The sequence below is a fragment of the Siniperca chuatsi genome, linkage group LG3 (assembly GCF_020085105.1).
Source record: "Siniperca chuatsi isolate FFG_IHB_CAS linkage group LG3, ASM2008510v1, whole genome shotgun sequence".
In the NCBI taxonomy this organism is placed as follows: Eukaryota; Metazoa; Chordata; class Actinopteri; order Centrarchiformes; family Sinipercidae; genus Siniperca; species Siniperca chuatsi.
The window spans coordinates 27,760,702-27,775,015 of record NC_058044.1 but is presented as its reverse complement, the minus strand read 5'-3'; the positions used below and the strand labels follow the sequence as shown (position 1 = coordinate 27,775,015).

Genomic DNA, 14,314 nt, shown 5'->3' with positions numbered 1-14,314 from the left:
ACACCACAGAGCACCACAAACAAAAGAGATATTCACCTCCATTAGATTGGGGTAGACACAGACAGAAATCTCAAAATCTGGATAGATAAAACCAAAACAATCTGCATCTCTAGATAGCTCTAGATAATTTGCTAATTTGGATGAGCCGATCCTTTTTAAGTCGCAAACCAGCAAGAGCACAGTCAGAGAGAGTAAATCTACATAACTCTAAAAGCAACAGTCATCAAATATAAACCTCACATAGGTGCAGCAAAAACACTTTATTCTGTCACTCTGTAGTACACTGGCAGTGGGAAGCACATTTACTGCAGTTTCAATGAAACTAATTGATTCTAAGATTATTTTTAACTAATAAAAACAAACAAGTTTCCAATCCCATTCTTGAGTTTCACTGTGCTTGTTTGTGTTTGAGTACAGATGAAGGTACAGGACAGTAACCTGGTGCAGAAAACACACTCGCACAGTGTTAGGCTTTGGGGAGGTAGACTATGTTGTTGCAGCACGTATCACTGCAACTTCAGCGTCATTAAGTTATCTGACTTTTCAGTCCAGTCACAATAACTAACTTCCCACTCTGGTTCCTCGGCCTCCTGTCTTCATCCTGTCCGGTTCACTCGCATGTGGCGCCTCACCTGCACGCCTTCTTGTCGAGTGAAGCCAACCTCGACTCTCTCTTCACAGCGTCGCCCCTTCCTGTGTGCTTGTTCAGCGTTTCCTTCTCACTCCTCCTTAAAGCTAAAGTCACAAACCAGAGAAAGGTGGTCAGATGGATAGCTAAAGGACGGAAGCCTGTTTGGCCCAATCTGTTCCTCCGTGGGCATGTCCAAAACTGCGTCCACTCTCAGTGTGTCCTGACTGTACCAAATGTAGTCCAGAGTGGTACAGCATTCCCCTGTAGGCCGAATCTTCCATGTCGTGTACTCCGGCTCAGTCAAACCGTCTTGACTGAGTTTCTTATAGGCCGAGTCCAAACCGAGAGGCGACCCACTGAAACGCCGGTAGACCTCCTCAGTTGGGACTGCGTTGAAATCGCCACATATGACCAGTGGAATGTCAGAGCTAGGGGCACCCGTGGGCCCGCCGGCGTGTTTCTGGACCAGATTCTGGAGGTGTCGCAGGAGGTCGGAGCCCTGGGCGCTGCGGAGCCACTCCCAGCCAGAACGAGCCTTCAGGTGGGTCACGGCCACACACACGCATCTTCCCGTGCGCCGACAACGTAGCATCGTCACCACAGCAACCTGTGGCAAGAGGGCGGCGTGTTAAAGGTGCTTATGAGGAGGTTTCTATGTGTCCAAGTGTGGCTTTAAGCAGATTCTACCCACCTGATTGGTTGGAATCCTCATGGCAGACAGCCGTATGCTCATGCTATCCAGGAACTCGTATCGCGACTGATCGAAGAACAGCGCGCAGCCGTCGGGGCCGTTGTTGCCCTCCACATCCAGGCATGGCGACCAGGGTTTAGGGCAAAAGTTGCTGCTGTAACCCAGGCCTGCCAGAACTGGCTGGAAGGTGTCATAGTAATGGTCGACTTCCTGCAGACACAGGATATGTGGTCGGTAGGTGAGGATCTCCTCTAAGATGAGGTACTTCCTGCGGGACCAGCTGAGGGCCTCCGGGGGACACTGGACAAAACTGTCAAGTCCTTCGCCCAGAGCTGAAGGACAGGAGAAAGAGGGACATCTGACTTCAGTATAGCCTTAACCTCGAGTAGCTACGCTCCATAGTTTGTTAGCAAGTGTTCAATCAGGATATCTCTTTGCTACAACTTGGAAATGTTCTTTGCTTACAAAAGAACACCCTTACCATGTCCTACTGTCTACACCTTTATTACATTTCCCACAGTTTTACATAATTAGGCCTGCATTTTTAACATAAAAAAAAAACTTAGCTTGACAGTTAAGGTTGTAAAGTGATGTATTTTTTTAAGTATTACTTCTCAGTGAAGAGTTCTGCTTAACTTCCTGTTGATGTCAGGATAATAAATTTGATGTTTTTTTAAAGCAGTATTAATAGATTTGTATGGCCACTTGGGGGCAGTAGAAGAAGTGATGTATTATCACTTTGAAAAGTTGACAACCAAGCAACATTAGCATTCATTTGGAGTAGTTCTTCTTGCCACCTGGAAAATAATAAGTCCAATATGGTCGAGGCAGATGGCCGCCCACTCAGAGCCCGGTTCTGCTCGAGGTTTCTGCCTGTTAAAAGGGAGTTTTTCCTTGCCACTGTCGCCAAGTGTTTTCTCATGGTGGGAATTGTTGGGTCTTTGTAAATAATATTATAAAGAGTATGGTCTAGACCTGCTCTATATGACAAGTGCCCTGAGATAATTTCTGTTATGATTTGGCGCTATATAAATAAAATACAATTGAATTCATTCTGCTTTTAGCAAAGTGTTGCTCTCTACCAACTCCTGGGGGAAATATCTGAGTTTTTATCTTGCAAGTTGTTCAATTTCCTCCACCGGCTAGCTTAACTAATTGCTAACTTTGTCTGCTGTTTGGTGCTGGGCAGGTATTTATCAGAGATTTTTTTTTTTGGAGTCGAGTTTTTCATCTCGAGTATGGAGATGAAAGTGTGGTGACATTTAGCTGCTAAATGCTTCACTATGTTCACCAGCTAGTCATTAACTTTGTCTGTCTGCTGTCTGGTGCTGGACAAGTAGTTGACAATCGGTTTAGCGGGGTGATGAGCGCAGCAGAGTGAATCAAAACAGTATAGTTGCCGTAAAACCAAAACAATGAGCTGAAATATGCTAAAACGCTCCGAAGAGCTGAAGGGGAACTGCAGTCAGGTGATAATTATTTGTGGGTTCATGGCTATGAGCGACCCCTTTCACATTATGCATAGCCATTTGATCCAGTTGTTAATATAAAAACATTCATTAGTGCAGCTTTAACTGGCACAAAAATGAATGGAAGCAAATGGAGGAAAGGATGACACCTGATATCTCCAACTTTACTGTGTTAAAGTACCAGGAATAAGGATTGGCACACAATTAGAAAGCCACTTATATCATTATATCTCCCTGGATCTGCCACATCAAAAATCTGAACTGTTTTTCAAGTTAAAATGTGTCATTAGATATATCAGAGCCTACAATCCAGTGTGATGTGATATTAGACTGTTGGTGGGCTAAAAGCAATCTACCTTGGGCCAGTATGTTCCACTGCATCATCCTGATGGGGCTGCTGGGGGCGCCGTCTCCATCATTGAAGTGAGTGAACTTCCTGTGGAAGCGAGGTGGTCGGTCCCTGAGGGCCTCCTCGCACTGTCGAAGCAGCTCCACTGGATCGGACCCCTTGTGCTGCTGCAAGGCAGACATGACATTTAACATTTATTTCAGCTCAGGGAGGCAGATTACTATACATACTAGAACTGTACTGTGAGCAGAAGTGAAGGAGTCACCTGGCAGGAATCCGGATCCAGGTTTGTGTCCGCAGGCTGGTGGGGGTCCAGATGGGACGGAGGGAGGGGGAGAGGAGAGCTGCCTCTGTGGGTCTGAGTCAGGGCGCTGTACAGCCTGGTGGCCCCTCCACCCATCGGACACACTGATTAGAAGAAAAAGACAAAGACGGTGAGGTGTGTTTGTTGACCTTCAGCTCAGATCATGAGACGAGGGAACACACTCACAGGCTCGACTGTCTCAGCTGCCAAGTCATCTGTGACAAATCCCGTTTTTTTTTTTTTTTTTAATCACATGATGACTAAAGTGTTTCTTTCTCATGTCTGAGCATGACTGCAGCTCAGCTCGCCTTGTGTCCCCCTTCAACATCTGTCCACTCACGTGAACTGAATCACTAATGCAACCTAAAAACAAGACTTCCCAGTGACCGTCAGACTGACACTGAGTATTAACAGTTTTAACAAATTAGTTAAAAATAAATTGTCTGCTACATCACACACTTTCACCTTTGATGTACAGTATATCTACCACTGTGGCAGTTCAATGTTCACTCTTCTTTTAGCTCTGTTTTTGGTCTTCCTCAGCTCCTGAGGGAAATATCTGGCTCTTTAATGGCTCCACTATGTTCACCAGCAAGTTGCTAACTGTGACTGTTTGACCGCCATTTTCTCTGAAAAAGCTGCGCCTGAAAGTGAGCTTGATGACAGCAGTAAGACAGAACCTAACTTCTCGGCTCCTCTGGACCAGAACTATATGACTACAAATGGAGAGATCAGACACTGTTTGGCCACTGATGTTTAGGTTCCTGTTCTGTGTTAGTGAGCGATAACAGGACTTCAGTGACAAGAGCCAGCTCCCACTCCTGTCCACATATAAAACAAACCCTGGAGCATTTAGATAAACAATAAATATCTTCTTACTCTTTCAGACATTAAATGTTAATAATTATGTGGGTCCATGTTTATCCATGTACATGCCAGCACCAGCCAGACTGAATATGGTGATTAAATCCCCGCTCTGCTCCACTGTAACACCTTCCACCTCTGATCTTTGATTTTGTACATTCAAAATGACACCAGTCATGTATATACAGCAGATACTGTACATCCCAACATGACCTCATCTACAGTGAAACAAAGAACAGCTGCCTCTTACCCATAGTCTCCATCACAGTCCACAGCTACGTCCACCCTGCACTTGAGTCCTTAACGCCTCCTTTTAACGCTAACACTGTATACTGATACTGTATGTTTATGTCTAAGCTAATTTAAGCTTCCTGGCTACGCTCAAAGTGTTTTCCCTGTAACAGGAGACAGTGGCAGATGTGTTTGTCTCTGTGTGAATGCAGGAATCTGACTTCCCACTGTTCACTGCTGCCTATAAAGCCTCGGGGAGGGAGAGAGAGACACAGAGAGAGATTAGGAAGTATAGACGTCATCAGGCCATATGGAGTATTACAGCTCACGTGCTGTTGAGGGAGAGGCATACACTGCGCAATCCAAACCGCTGCTCTCTCAGTCGCGCACACACACACACACACACACACACACACACACAAGCGGAGTGTGTGGCAGATATATTGCTAATAGATAAACTGTACTGACTTATCTGGAGATTGTCACACCCTCACACAACAATGACTGCATGAATGCACAAATGTGATGAGTGTGTGCCGCCGTGCGTGCGTGCGTGCGTGTGTGTGTGCGTTTTGCAATAATAACTTCCTCAGTTTGGATGTTGTAACAGCACCCAGGTCACTTTGATAACAACTTATCGTCACTAACGGTACGTCAGTGTTCAGGGTTATTTTCCATGTAGTACGTTGTACTTTTCTAAACTGATAGAACTAACTCATAATATTTTGGGCTGGAATCAAATTTATAATTGTATAACTACAGTATGAAGCAGCGGTTCCCAACCTGTGGTTTGCAGCTCCCTTAGGGGTCGTGGCATAAACGTGAGGGGTCATGAGATTGAAGAAACACATAATTAAGCAACACATAATTATAGCTATTGTGTCATTTTTTTCTCTCTAATCTTTTTTGTGAAATATTGGACAGTTTTACCTCTTCATGTCTGTGAAATGTATTTAAATGATACGTTGATACTGCACACTACCTGTAAACACGCAAACCATGAAACACAAGTACACACAGTGGTTCCTGACATTTTAGCCACGTTAGCAGCGTGGCTCTAGGCATGGCAATGTCCGTCGGTCAGGCCGCCATTTTGATTCAGATTGAAATGTCTCGACAACTGTTTTGTGAAGACACTCACGGCCTCCACAGGATGAATCGTACTGACTCTGACGATCCCGACGTTTCATCCAGCGCCACCAGAAGGTTAAAGGTTTTTGCGTTTCCAATGAAATTTTTTTTTTTTTTACACAACTTTGGTCCAAACTGAAATGTCCCAACAACTATTAGATGGATTGGCATGAAATTTCATACAGAAATGAATTTTCCCCTCAGGATGAATTGTATTAACATTGGTGATGCCTTAACTTTTAAACCTGCGCCATCATAAGGTCAGAATTTCAGTTTGTCCAATACTTTGGTCTATGACCAAAACACCTGCAAAACTAACAACATTCCCATCAGCCTCAGCTGTACTTTGTGTTTAGTGCTAATTAGCAAACGCTGGCATGCTAACACTAAACTAAGATGTTGAGCATGGTAAACACTGTACCGGGTAAACATCAGCATGTTAAGAATGGCAGTGTGAGCATGCTGACGTTCATTTAGCTAAAAGTACAGCCTCGTACAGCTGAGAGCTTGGCTGGTTGGCGTGCGGCCTGTAGCCACAGCTACGTTTATTTGAATTAATTTGTAGAGGCCTTTTTAAATTTAAATGTTTTCTTTTAATCATTTCATGATCCCCCCAGATTTAGCTTGTGTTCCCTTGGAAAGGTCCTGACCCCCATGTTGAGAAGCACTGTTTTAAGGCATCAAAAGCCATAAAGGTTGGGAACCACCGATATGAAGGTGTGCCTTTATTGACCATCACAGGTTATTGTATGCAAACTCTGTTGATTTTAATGGCTAACGTCTCTTTGTAGATCAACGTAAAGCTAATAAAAAAAATGTTGTTTTCCTGTAACAAAAACACACAGGACACATCAGCAACCACCATCCTTGTGCAAGTATGTTGAATCACAATGTGAAAGTGGCAGCAAAGTGTTTGCATTCTGCAGAGACCTTTGTGAAACATCCACCTGTTCCGCTGTGAATATAAACGCAAGACAAATTCCTGCACGTGTGTGTACTCAAAATAATTCGGATGTTTTATGAGCCGAGACAAAGCAGTATTATTCCTCTCTATCTGGATCCCTTAAACCAACAGAATGGAGTCAAGGAGCGAATGTTGTCCACTGTGTTGCTTTGACGTCAGTGCGTCAGCGCACAGGTGAGCAGATGAAGCTAGAGATAAAACTAAAAGCTCTGCTGACTTGTGAGTGGTCACTCACGTAGTTTCTACACATTTACTACAAGTCAAGAAACATTACGGTAGGCACCGTGTGTGTGTGTGTGTGTGCGTGCATGCTGCTGTGAGGGCAGTGTGACTCACCCTGTACACAACCTCCTGTGGCTCCAGGCAGAATAATTTACTATAGTGCAGTGAGTGGGTGCATATGAGAGAGAGAGAGAGAGAGAGAGAGAGAGAGAGAGAGAGAGAGAGAGCGCCTGTCACTGTATCCTTTAGTGGCATACTGACATTTCCACATTGAAGGGCAGCTCCCTCATTACATTACAATATGTGGCTGGGTTTTTGTGTGCGCGCGTGTGTCATGTCACGACAGCTGAAACAATTTCACTGTGATGGTTGTCTATTTGTGATCTTAAAGTACCACTACTGTATATGAACGAAACAAACAACCTCTTTCCCTTTTGAATAAATGGACAGATATTTCAATACTGCTGCTTTTTGCTCTTTCTGTATCAAACGTATAACATTGTCCTCTGGCATCTTGCTGTATTGTACATGTTCAATTCTGCAGTTATATGGCGTTATAAATATATTTATGTCTTGCTTGAAAATGAAATCTTAATCTCAGTGAGATTTTCCAGTTTAAATGAAAGGTTATAACAACAATCTACAGCCGTGCTAGTGGCTCTGAGGCTGTACTGAGGCACAGCAGTGTTTTGAGCTACATGCTAATGTCAGAATGCTAACATACTCAAAAATGACAACGCTAACATGCTGATGTTTAGCAAGTATGTTTACCATATTCACCATCTTAGTTTACTGAATTAGCATTTGCTAAGTAGCCCTAAACACAAAGTACAGCTGAGGCTGATGGGAGTGTCATTAGCTTTGCAGGTATTTAATCATAAACCAAAGTATTGGACAAAATAAACATTTGACCTGATGATGGCACTAGATAAAAAGTTAAGGGATTAAAAAAGTCATTACAATTCATCTTGAGGAGAACATGATTATATGTACCAAATCTCATGGCAATCCATCTAATAGTTGTTGAGACATTTCACTAAAAACCACAAATGTTAACCTCATGGTGGAGCAAGAGGAAAAGTCAGGGGATCACCAAAGTCATTAGGATTCGTCTTTTCGGCACCATAAATGTCAGTACCAGATTGCATGGCAATGCGTCTAATAGTTGTTGACATATTTCAGTCTGGACCAAAGTGGTGGACACAGTTTTCCCCAAAGGTACGCCATCTTATTTCAATGTTTTCTTAAATCCTGCCCCAACGCATGTGCAGATGTATGTGATATCTTACAGAGCCGGCATCATATGTGTTATCTAGTTTGTGGTATTAAATTGCTACTTTACTCTCTGACCTTTAGACAGGCAGTCTCCTCCACTGCAAAGCAGAGTTAACACAAACATAAAAGAGCCACTCAATCCACACCCATGTGCTGTATTAGCAAAGATGGTGGCAGCTTGTTTTAGTTACATGAACCCCTTGTGCCCCTGCTCATAGTACAGTATGAGACAGTATAAGCTGCGATGAAAGAATCACTTTAGTTAGAAGCACTCGGATTGCATTATGTGACAAAGTAGGTAAAGTCAAGGTCATTCATACATTGGAAATTTACTTAATATCATATATCCGAGCTGTAGACTTGAGACTAAAAAATCTAACCCAAAGATGGGACCCTGCTGTCACTGCCAAAGTGATATCCGCTGAGTGCCTTATTTACAGTCACCAGGAACATCAGTGTTGCAGGTTATTATAATAATAATAATAATAATAATAATTATTATTATTAACTATGCATTTGCAGTTATATCACAACCAAAGAATGTAACTATCTTTCATGACTTTGACATAGTGACTCCTGAACATGTAGAATGTAGAAGTGCTGCAAGCCACACCTCCAGTTCTGCTTTTGGCCAGTCTGGCCTGGAAATATCAGTATCAACAATACTGCCTGTTGCCAACTACATAAAGGGGAACTTTAATATGTTTTGCATGTCAAGCTTCAGGCGCACAGGAGTATTAGTCAAAAAACACTGGATCCTATAGTGCAACTCAACAGCATCCTTTAGTAGACCCTTCCTGTCCTGTAAACCACAAATTTGTAATGCAGGCTTTCTTTCATAAATTTGTGGCCCAATTATTTTCTCAGATTATACAGGCTGAGTAGAGCTCTTCATTACTAGTAAACAGATTCCTACATGGAAAGTCAGTGGAGTGCCCCTTTAAAATATGGAGGCGTCCTGTGGCGTTTCAGCTCTGAAAGGACGATGTTAAAATTCCTGAGAACCGCTGCTGTGTCACTGTAATGGGTAAACTCAGCATTCAGAGACCTCCTCTCTGTCTTCTCTGTAAATGGCTTCAGAAGACATAACTTTAGAAGACTTCTATTCATGACCAAAGTCAATATAAAAACTGGTTCGAAAATTGTCACTATCCTGTGAAAAGCTTGTGTCTTCAGAATGTCAGAACCTAAAAAATAAGCTGTTTTGATCTCAGCTGAGAGTGCAAAATATGAAACTTTACATGATTCAAAGAGGTTTTTCAGCTTTACAGCAGCACGTGTCCTTCAGCTGGAGATACCGATGAACATAATCTATCACACACAGACACAATACTGATAGAGCAGAGCAGCCACAGACACAGATACAGCCTGTCAGGGAGAACGCACTTAAAATAATCTAAGTCACTTACAAACCAGTTTCAAATATGTTGTGTGATACAGTCTGACCATACCGTAGAGCTTCACGTTCTGTAGCTGCCAGGTCACGTGGCACAAAGTTTACTTGATGTTTATCTGAAGACTTACCTTCTTTACTGGAATAAACTGCTGATTTCCCTTCAACTCCACTTGTGCAGCTGCTACCTTGTTTAGCAGCTATCTTTGTTTGCCTCTATGCTGTCCTAATAGTGTGTGACACAGACGGAGGGAATGGACTTGTGTGTGTGTGTGTGTGTGTGTGTGTGTGTGTGTTTCCGTTCAGAGGGAAGTGGGTGGTCGCTTGACCCTCTGGCTGCAGGGCAAGGTCACAGCAAAGAGAAATCCGGCCCCTTCTGACATCTGCTGGTAGGAGCCACATACAGTGAGTCTGCAAAAAAAAAAAAAAAAAAAAAGTTGATGGTCTAAAATTAATATGTAAAAAGTGAATTCTCACATCTTGAATTTTGCGAATATTTTGTCTTCAAACTTTCCAATTAATCATTTTCTTTTCAGTTTTCCTTTTCAGTTCTCCATTTTACTTTGGCATGATCATTTGGTTTGGTTTGCTACACTAAAAATGTGAGCATTTATGAATAAACAATTACATTTTAAAGAGGAAAAAGGAAGAAAAGTGCAGTGGGTGACAGCTGCCTCTCACAATTAGTGGAAATTTGTGGAATTCCTCTGATACAAAGAAGAAAAGGAGCAAAGAAACAAGTTGGTAACTAAATATATACACATATAGTATAAAGTATTTCCTTTGACAAACTGAGCATCACAATGACAGCAAAAGATTTCATTTACAGATTTGGAACAAAATAATGATTCCTTAATAAAAAGGAAACGGTCCAGAAGAGAGACTTTAGTTTTCTTTGGTTTTTTACTCCAATACACGGAAGAAGACGACGATACCATACATGACAGACACTCAAAAATAATGGCGGCAAAGTGGAGAAAACATCCAAAAAGTCTGGGTCGACCACATTGTGGGTAAAGACCTGTCACACCACTAACATGGAGGTGTTACAACAGAGTATGAAATGAAATGTGTCTTACGTTCAGCTGAGTCCTCTGCTCCTCTCACCGTATACACACACTTAAAATAGCTCTATGTAATACTTCTGTTGCTGCTGCTGCAATGTAATGAAAGTGTAGTTAGCTTGTGAAATCCTTATTTCAACAGAGGCTTCACCGAATGTTTGCTGCATTTCCTCCGTGTTGGAAGATGACAACAGCTGCTGTATGAACCAAACACTGTGTATATAACAAAAACACAGCTACAAAGAAAAGTACTACATTTGTGACCTGGTACAGGACTTGTCAACAAGTCAGAGTGGCAACAGTAACTTAATACTTTTCTTAGCCTCATTTAACTTTGAAAGGTGGATGGCAACACCTTCAGGTGAGCGTGTTGGAGGAGAGAACTACAACAGAAATATTCCACGTCAGGCCTCTATTCAAAAAGAGATTGAGATCTGAATTTATTGTATCTCTGTATGTTGCCTTACTATTGTCAGACATTAGTCAAAGCTGACACATACTGCTAATTGCTATTCAACTTAATTGCTGCATTCCAAATTGTGATTCATGGTAGTCAAATGTAGTGTCAAAAATAGAAAAATAACTGAGCATATACTTAGAAAGTATAAATAGGCTATTTTTACAGATTTTGACTTGTCATAGTAAGAAAATCACCATGTGTTACCAACAACATTAACAGTGGACCTGTTCTAGTCAGTCAGTCCAAGCCAGCATGCACAATACCAGGACCCTGAAACTGAAGCAGCTAAATGGAATTCAGCTATCATTAATTTGACCTGCGCTTTTCCTATTGTGACGTGTCAAAATGGCTTCTGTGAAAAAGGCCTATTGATAACTTAGAAATGATAACAAACTCATGCTATATAAAGTATGATTGAAATTCCACTTGAAGTTTTGTCCATCTCATAAATAAACCATGTTCAATTTCTATATCCATAAAATTGGCTAATATCTAACAAAATAAAACAGATTATAGTAGTGGTTTCACAGCCGACAGTTGGACTTTGACTGTCATTGCAGGAAAGGCACAGGTGGAACAAATAATTTGAACAACAGCTCTGTTCTTAAGGAACGAATCCTGTTATTAGTGCCACCTGTGTCTGACAAGTCAAAACGTCGTGAAAAATGTCTATAGTAAAGACAGGTACTGAAAGTGTATATTACATCATTACTAGGTCAACATGAATAGAAATCAAGAGTGAATATGTCCCTGTTTGGATGCATTTTACTGAAGTCTACTCAGGAGAGGAAAGTATTGTAACCATTTGGAGTATGTATACGAGCCCGCAGTAAAAATAGACATGATGTCATATCATCATCTTGTTGCTTTGAGCTTTACTTAGAAGTTTTTATTACAAATGAATATCAACTTCAAAAAAAGAGTATTCCATGCATGCAGTTTATCTGAATTCACACTACAGGTCAGCAGACATTTGACACAGAGACACTTATCAACTCAACTCTGCTGCTCTTTAGCTGTTTTATCTCCCAGTTGTTTGCTGAAGTCTAACATTTGTTGGTGTAGGAGTGTGCGGACATTCCCTAACTGTTGTCTCCTGGTCTTCAGGTGGTTCATCAGGTCACTCATCGACACCAACAGAACACCATCGCTGCTCTGACAGTCCTGAGTTACCAATAGGTCCTCTCTCCATGCTTCCTGTAAACTCTCAAACAAGGCCTTTATGTCCCGCTTGAACTGGTGAATCTCCTGCCAGTATCGGTCTTTGTCCTCCCTGGCTCTGCTAATGGCCTCTGTCGTCTGTCTGATACAGAGATGCAGCCTGCTGTTTTCCACGCTCACCTGCTCCAGTTTCACGCTGCTGTCATAGATGCTCATCTCCACAGCTCTCAGCTCTGCGGCCCGCTTGTCGAGCACGTCCATGTAACTTTGTCGCAGCTCCTCCAGCTCAGCCTTCATTTCCACTTTGGGCTGAAGCAGAGAGCTGGTTTTCTCCTTCAGCCCCTGAATGGACAGCTCCAGATCGTTCTTCTTCCTCCTCAGCTCGGAGGTCAGCATCTGTAGTCTCTGTAGCCTGGAGCGCTCTTCGTTCCACTTTGCTTCCACGTCCTTCAGCATCTCCTCTTTCTCCTCCATCTCCCTCTGCTTCTCCTCGTTGCTCCTTACGATGCTCTCAGTCTCTGCAGTGCACTGCTCTATTTCCTGATGGTGTTTGATCTCTTTTTGTCTGTACTCCACCTCACACTGGGTCACATGGCTCATCAGCAAGTCAGTATCCATGCTCTTGGGCTGACGCTGCTGGAGTGCGGCCTCCTTCTGCTGAAGCTCCTGGTATCTCGCCATGGTGTTGCTGATATCAGAGGTCATTTTCGCCACGTGCTCCTCCTGATTCCTCTTCGCCTCCTCCAAGAGCCTCCTTAGCCGCCTCTTCTCCTCCTCCAAATTGCTGATGTTCTTCTTCTCTGTATCCACGTTACCGCACATCTCTTCCTGATGCCTCTCAAACACGCGCTTGTTGATTGTGTCGGCTTCCAGGAGTTCTCCGATCTGCTTGTCCATCTCTTTGATCTCCTTGCTGTGTTTGACTATGGAGGAAATGCGCTCCTCCAGCTGCAGCCTGGATCGCTCCAGCTGCTGCGAGACGTGGAAATGCTCTGCCCTCACGTCGTTCTCTTCATCGCGCTGATGCTTGAATATCTCATAGATTTTAGCCAGGGAGTCTTGAAAGAGCAATCTTGCTGCTCGACCCGCCTCTATTTTACCTTCCACCGTGGCTATTTCCTCTTTAAGACGCTGGACGGCAACGCTGAAGGCTTCCCCTAACTCACACAACTCCTCCTTCAGCGTTTCTCTCTGTTGCCTCAATTCTTTTTGCTTCTGGTTCTCCACCTCCAGCAGTTTCTCGCACTGGCACCGAGATGCTGTCAGTCTTTGTATATTGCTCTCCAGCTTGGCCATGTGAATCATGAGCTCGCCCAGATGGTCATGGGTTTCTTGTTTCTTGTCGTTAACTCTGTCCAGCTCTCCTCTGCTCCTCCTGATCGCTTGCTTCTGCTGCTTAATATTCCCCTCGGCTTGGTCCACTTCTCTGGACAGGCTGTCTTTTTTCACAGCGAAAGCCTCTCTCTCCAGTGCCATGTTTTGCTGCAGTGTTATTTTGTCCTGTTCGACAGCAGCGATGCAGGATTTCAGCTCCTCTATCTGCTCCCGTGTCTGATCCAGCTGCAGCTGCAGGCCATACTTTAAGGTTATTTCATCATTCAGAACAGCAATCATCTCTTCATGTTCAGCCTTCACCTGCTCACGCTCTGGGTACAGTGCTTCATTTTGGCTGGAGAGGGCTTCCTGCCTCTTCACAGTGGCTTCTTGTAGCTGAGAAACTGTGTTGAGTTCTTTGTGCAGCTGCTCTATCTCCTCAGCATTAGATGCCCGGGCTGCTGCTACGTCAGCCATGATTTCCTGGCTCATTCTCTCTCTTATATTGTTAATTTGGTGTCTTAGCTTGCTGTTTTCTATGGTTTCCACTTCTAAATGTTCATGAGCAGCACGCCGGTCCACCTCCAGTTCAGTGATAGCAGTCGTTATCTCTGTCAGATGGAGGCTGGCGTCAGGTGAGAATGGTATTCCCTCCTCTTTCAGCTGCTTGTCCAGTTCCTTTAAATGCTCGAGAGCAACCAAGACGGCTGGGAAGTCCGGCACCAGGCAAGACGCCATTTTTATCCGTATGTGTTAAGTTTCTGTGTGACTGCACTTTTAAGTTGAGTTAG

The 14,314-nt window shown here is 43.3% G+C and overlaps 2 protein-coding genes across 3 annotated transcripts; both read right to left on the bottom strand.

Annotated features, from left to right (window-relative positions):
* Positions 1-241: 241 nt before the first annotated feature.
* Positions 242-5,995, bottom strand: LOC122873910 (nocturnin-like). Of its 2 annotated transcripts, none has more exons than XM_044191239.1 (5): positions 4,559-5,995; positions 3,406-3,548; positions 3,148-3,304; positions 1,323-1,654; positions 242-1,238 (listed from the first exon to the last, which is right to left on the bottom strand). In XM_044191239.1, the coding sequence occupies exons 1-5, from the start codon at positions 4,569-4,571 to the stop codon at positions 720-722; spliced, it is 1,164 nt and encodes a 387-aa protein (XP_044047174.1). In that variant the 5' UTR covers positions 4,572-5,995; the 3' UTR covers positions 242-719. The 2 variants fall into 2 exon arrangements, with proteins under 2 accessions (XP_044047174.1, XP_044047176.1); XM_044191241.1 differs by having other exon boundaries at positions 3,148-3,307; positions 4,559-5,989.
* A 5,920-nt stretch (positions 5,996-11,915) lies between these two features.
* Positions 11,916-14,272, bottom strand: LOC122873906 (trichohyalin-like). Its single transcript, XM_044191230.1, has one exon. It carries the CDS (start codon positions 14,259-14,261, stop codon positions 12,045-12,047), a length of 2,217 nt encoding a protein of 738 aa, XP_044047165.1. The 5' UTR covers positions 14,262-14,272; the 3' UTR covers positions 11,916-12,044.
* Positions 14,273-14,314: the final 42 nt, after the last annotated feature.

Bases quoted from the DNA above. Each gene is read 5' to 3' on its own strand.
- LOC122873906 (XM_044191230.1), bottom strand. From the start codon at position 14,261: ATGGCGTCTTGCCTGGTGCCGGACTTCCCAGCCGTCTTGGTTGCTCTC.
- LOC122873910 (XM_044191241.1), bottom strand. The intron at 3,308-3,405 runs GTGACTCCTTCA...TCTGCCTTGCAG, and splicing joins TGGATCCGGATTCCTGCCAG to CAGCACAAGGGGTCCGATCC. The intron at 1,655-3,147 runs GTAGATTGCTTT...CCTGTCCTTCAG, and splicing joins GTGGAACATACTGGCCCAAG to CTCTGGGCGAAGGACTTGAC.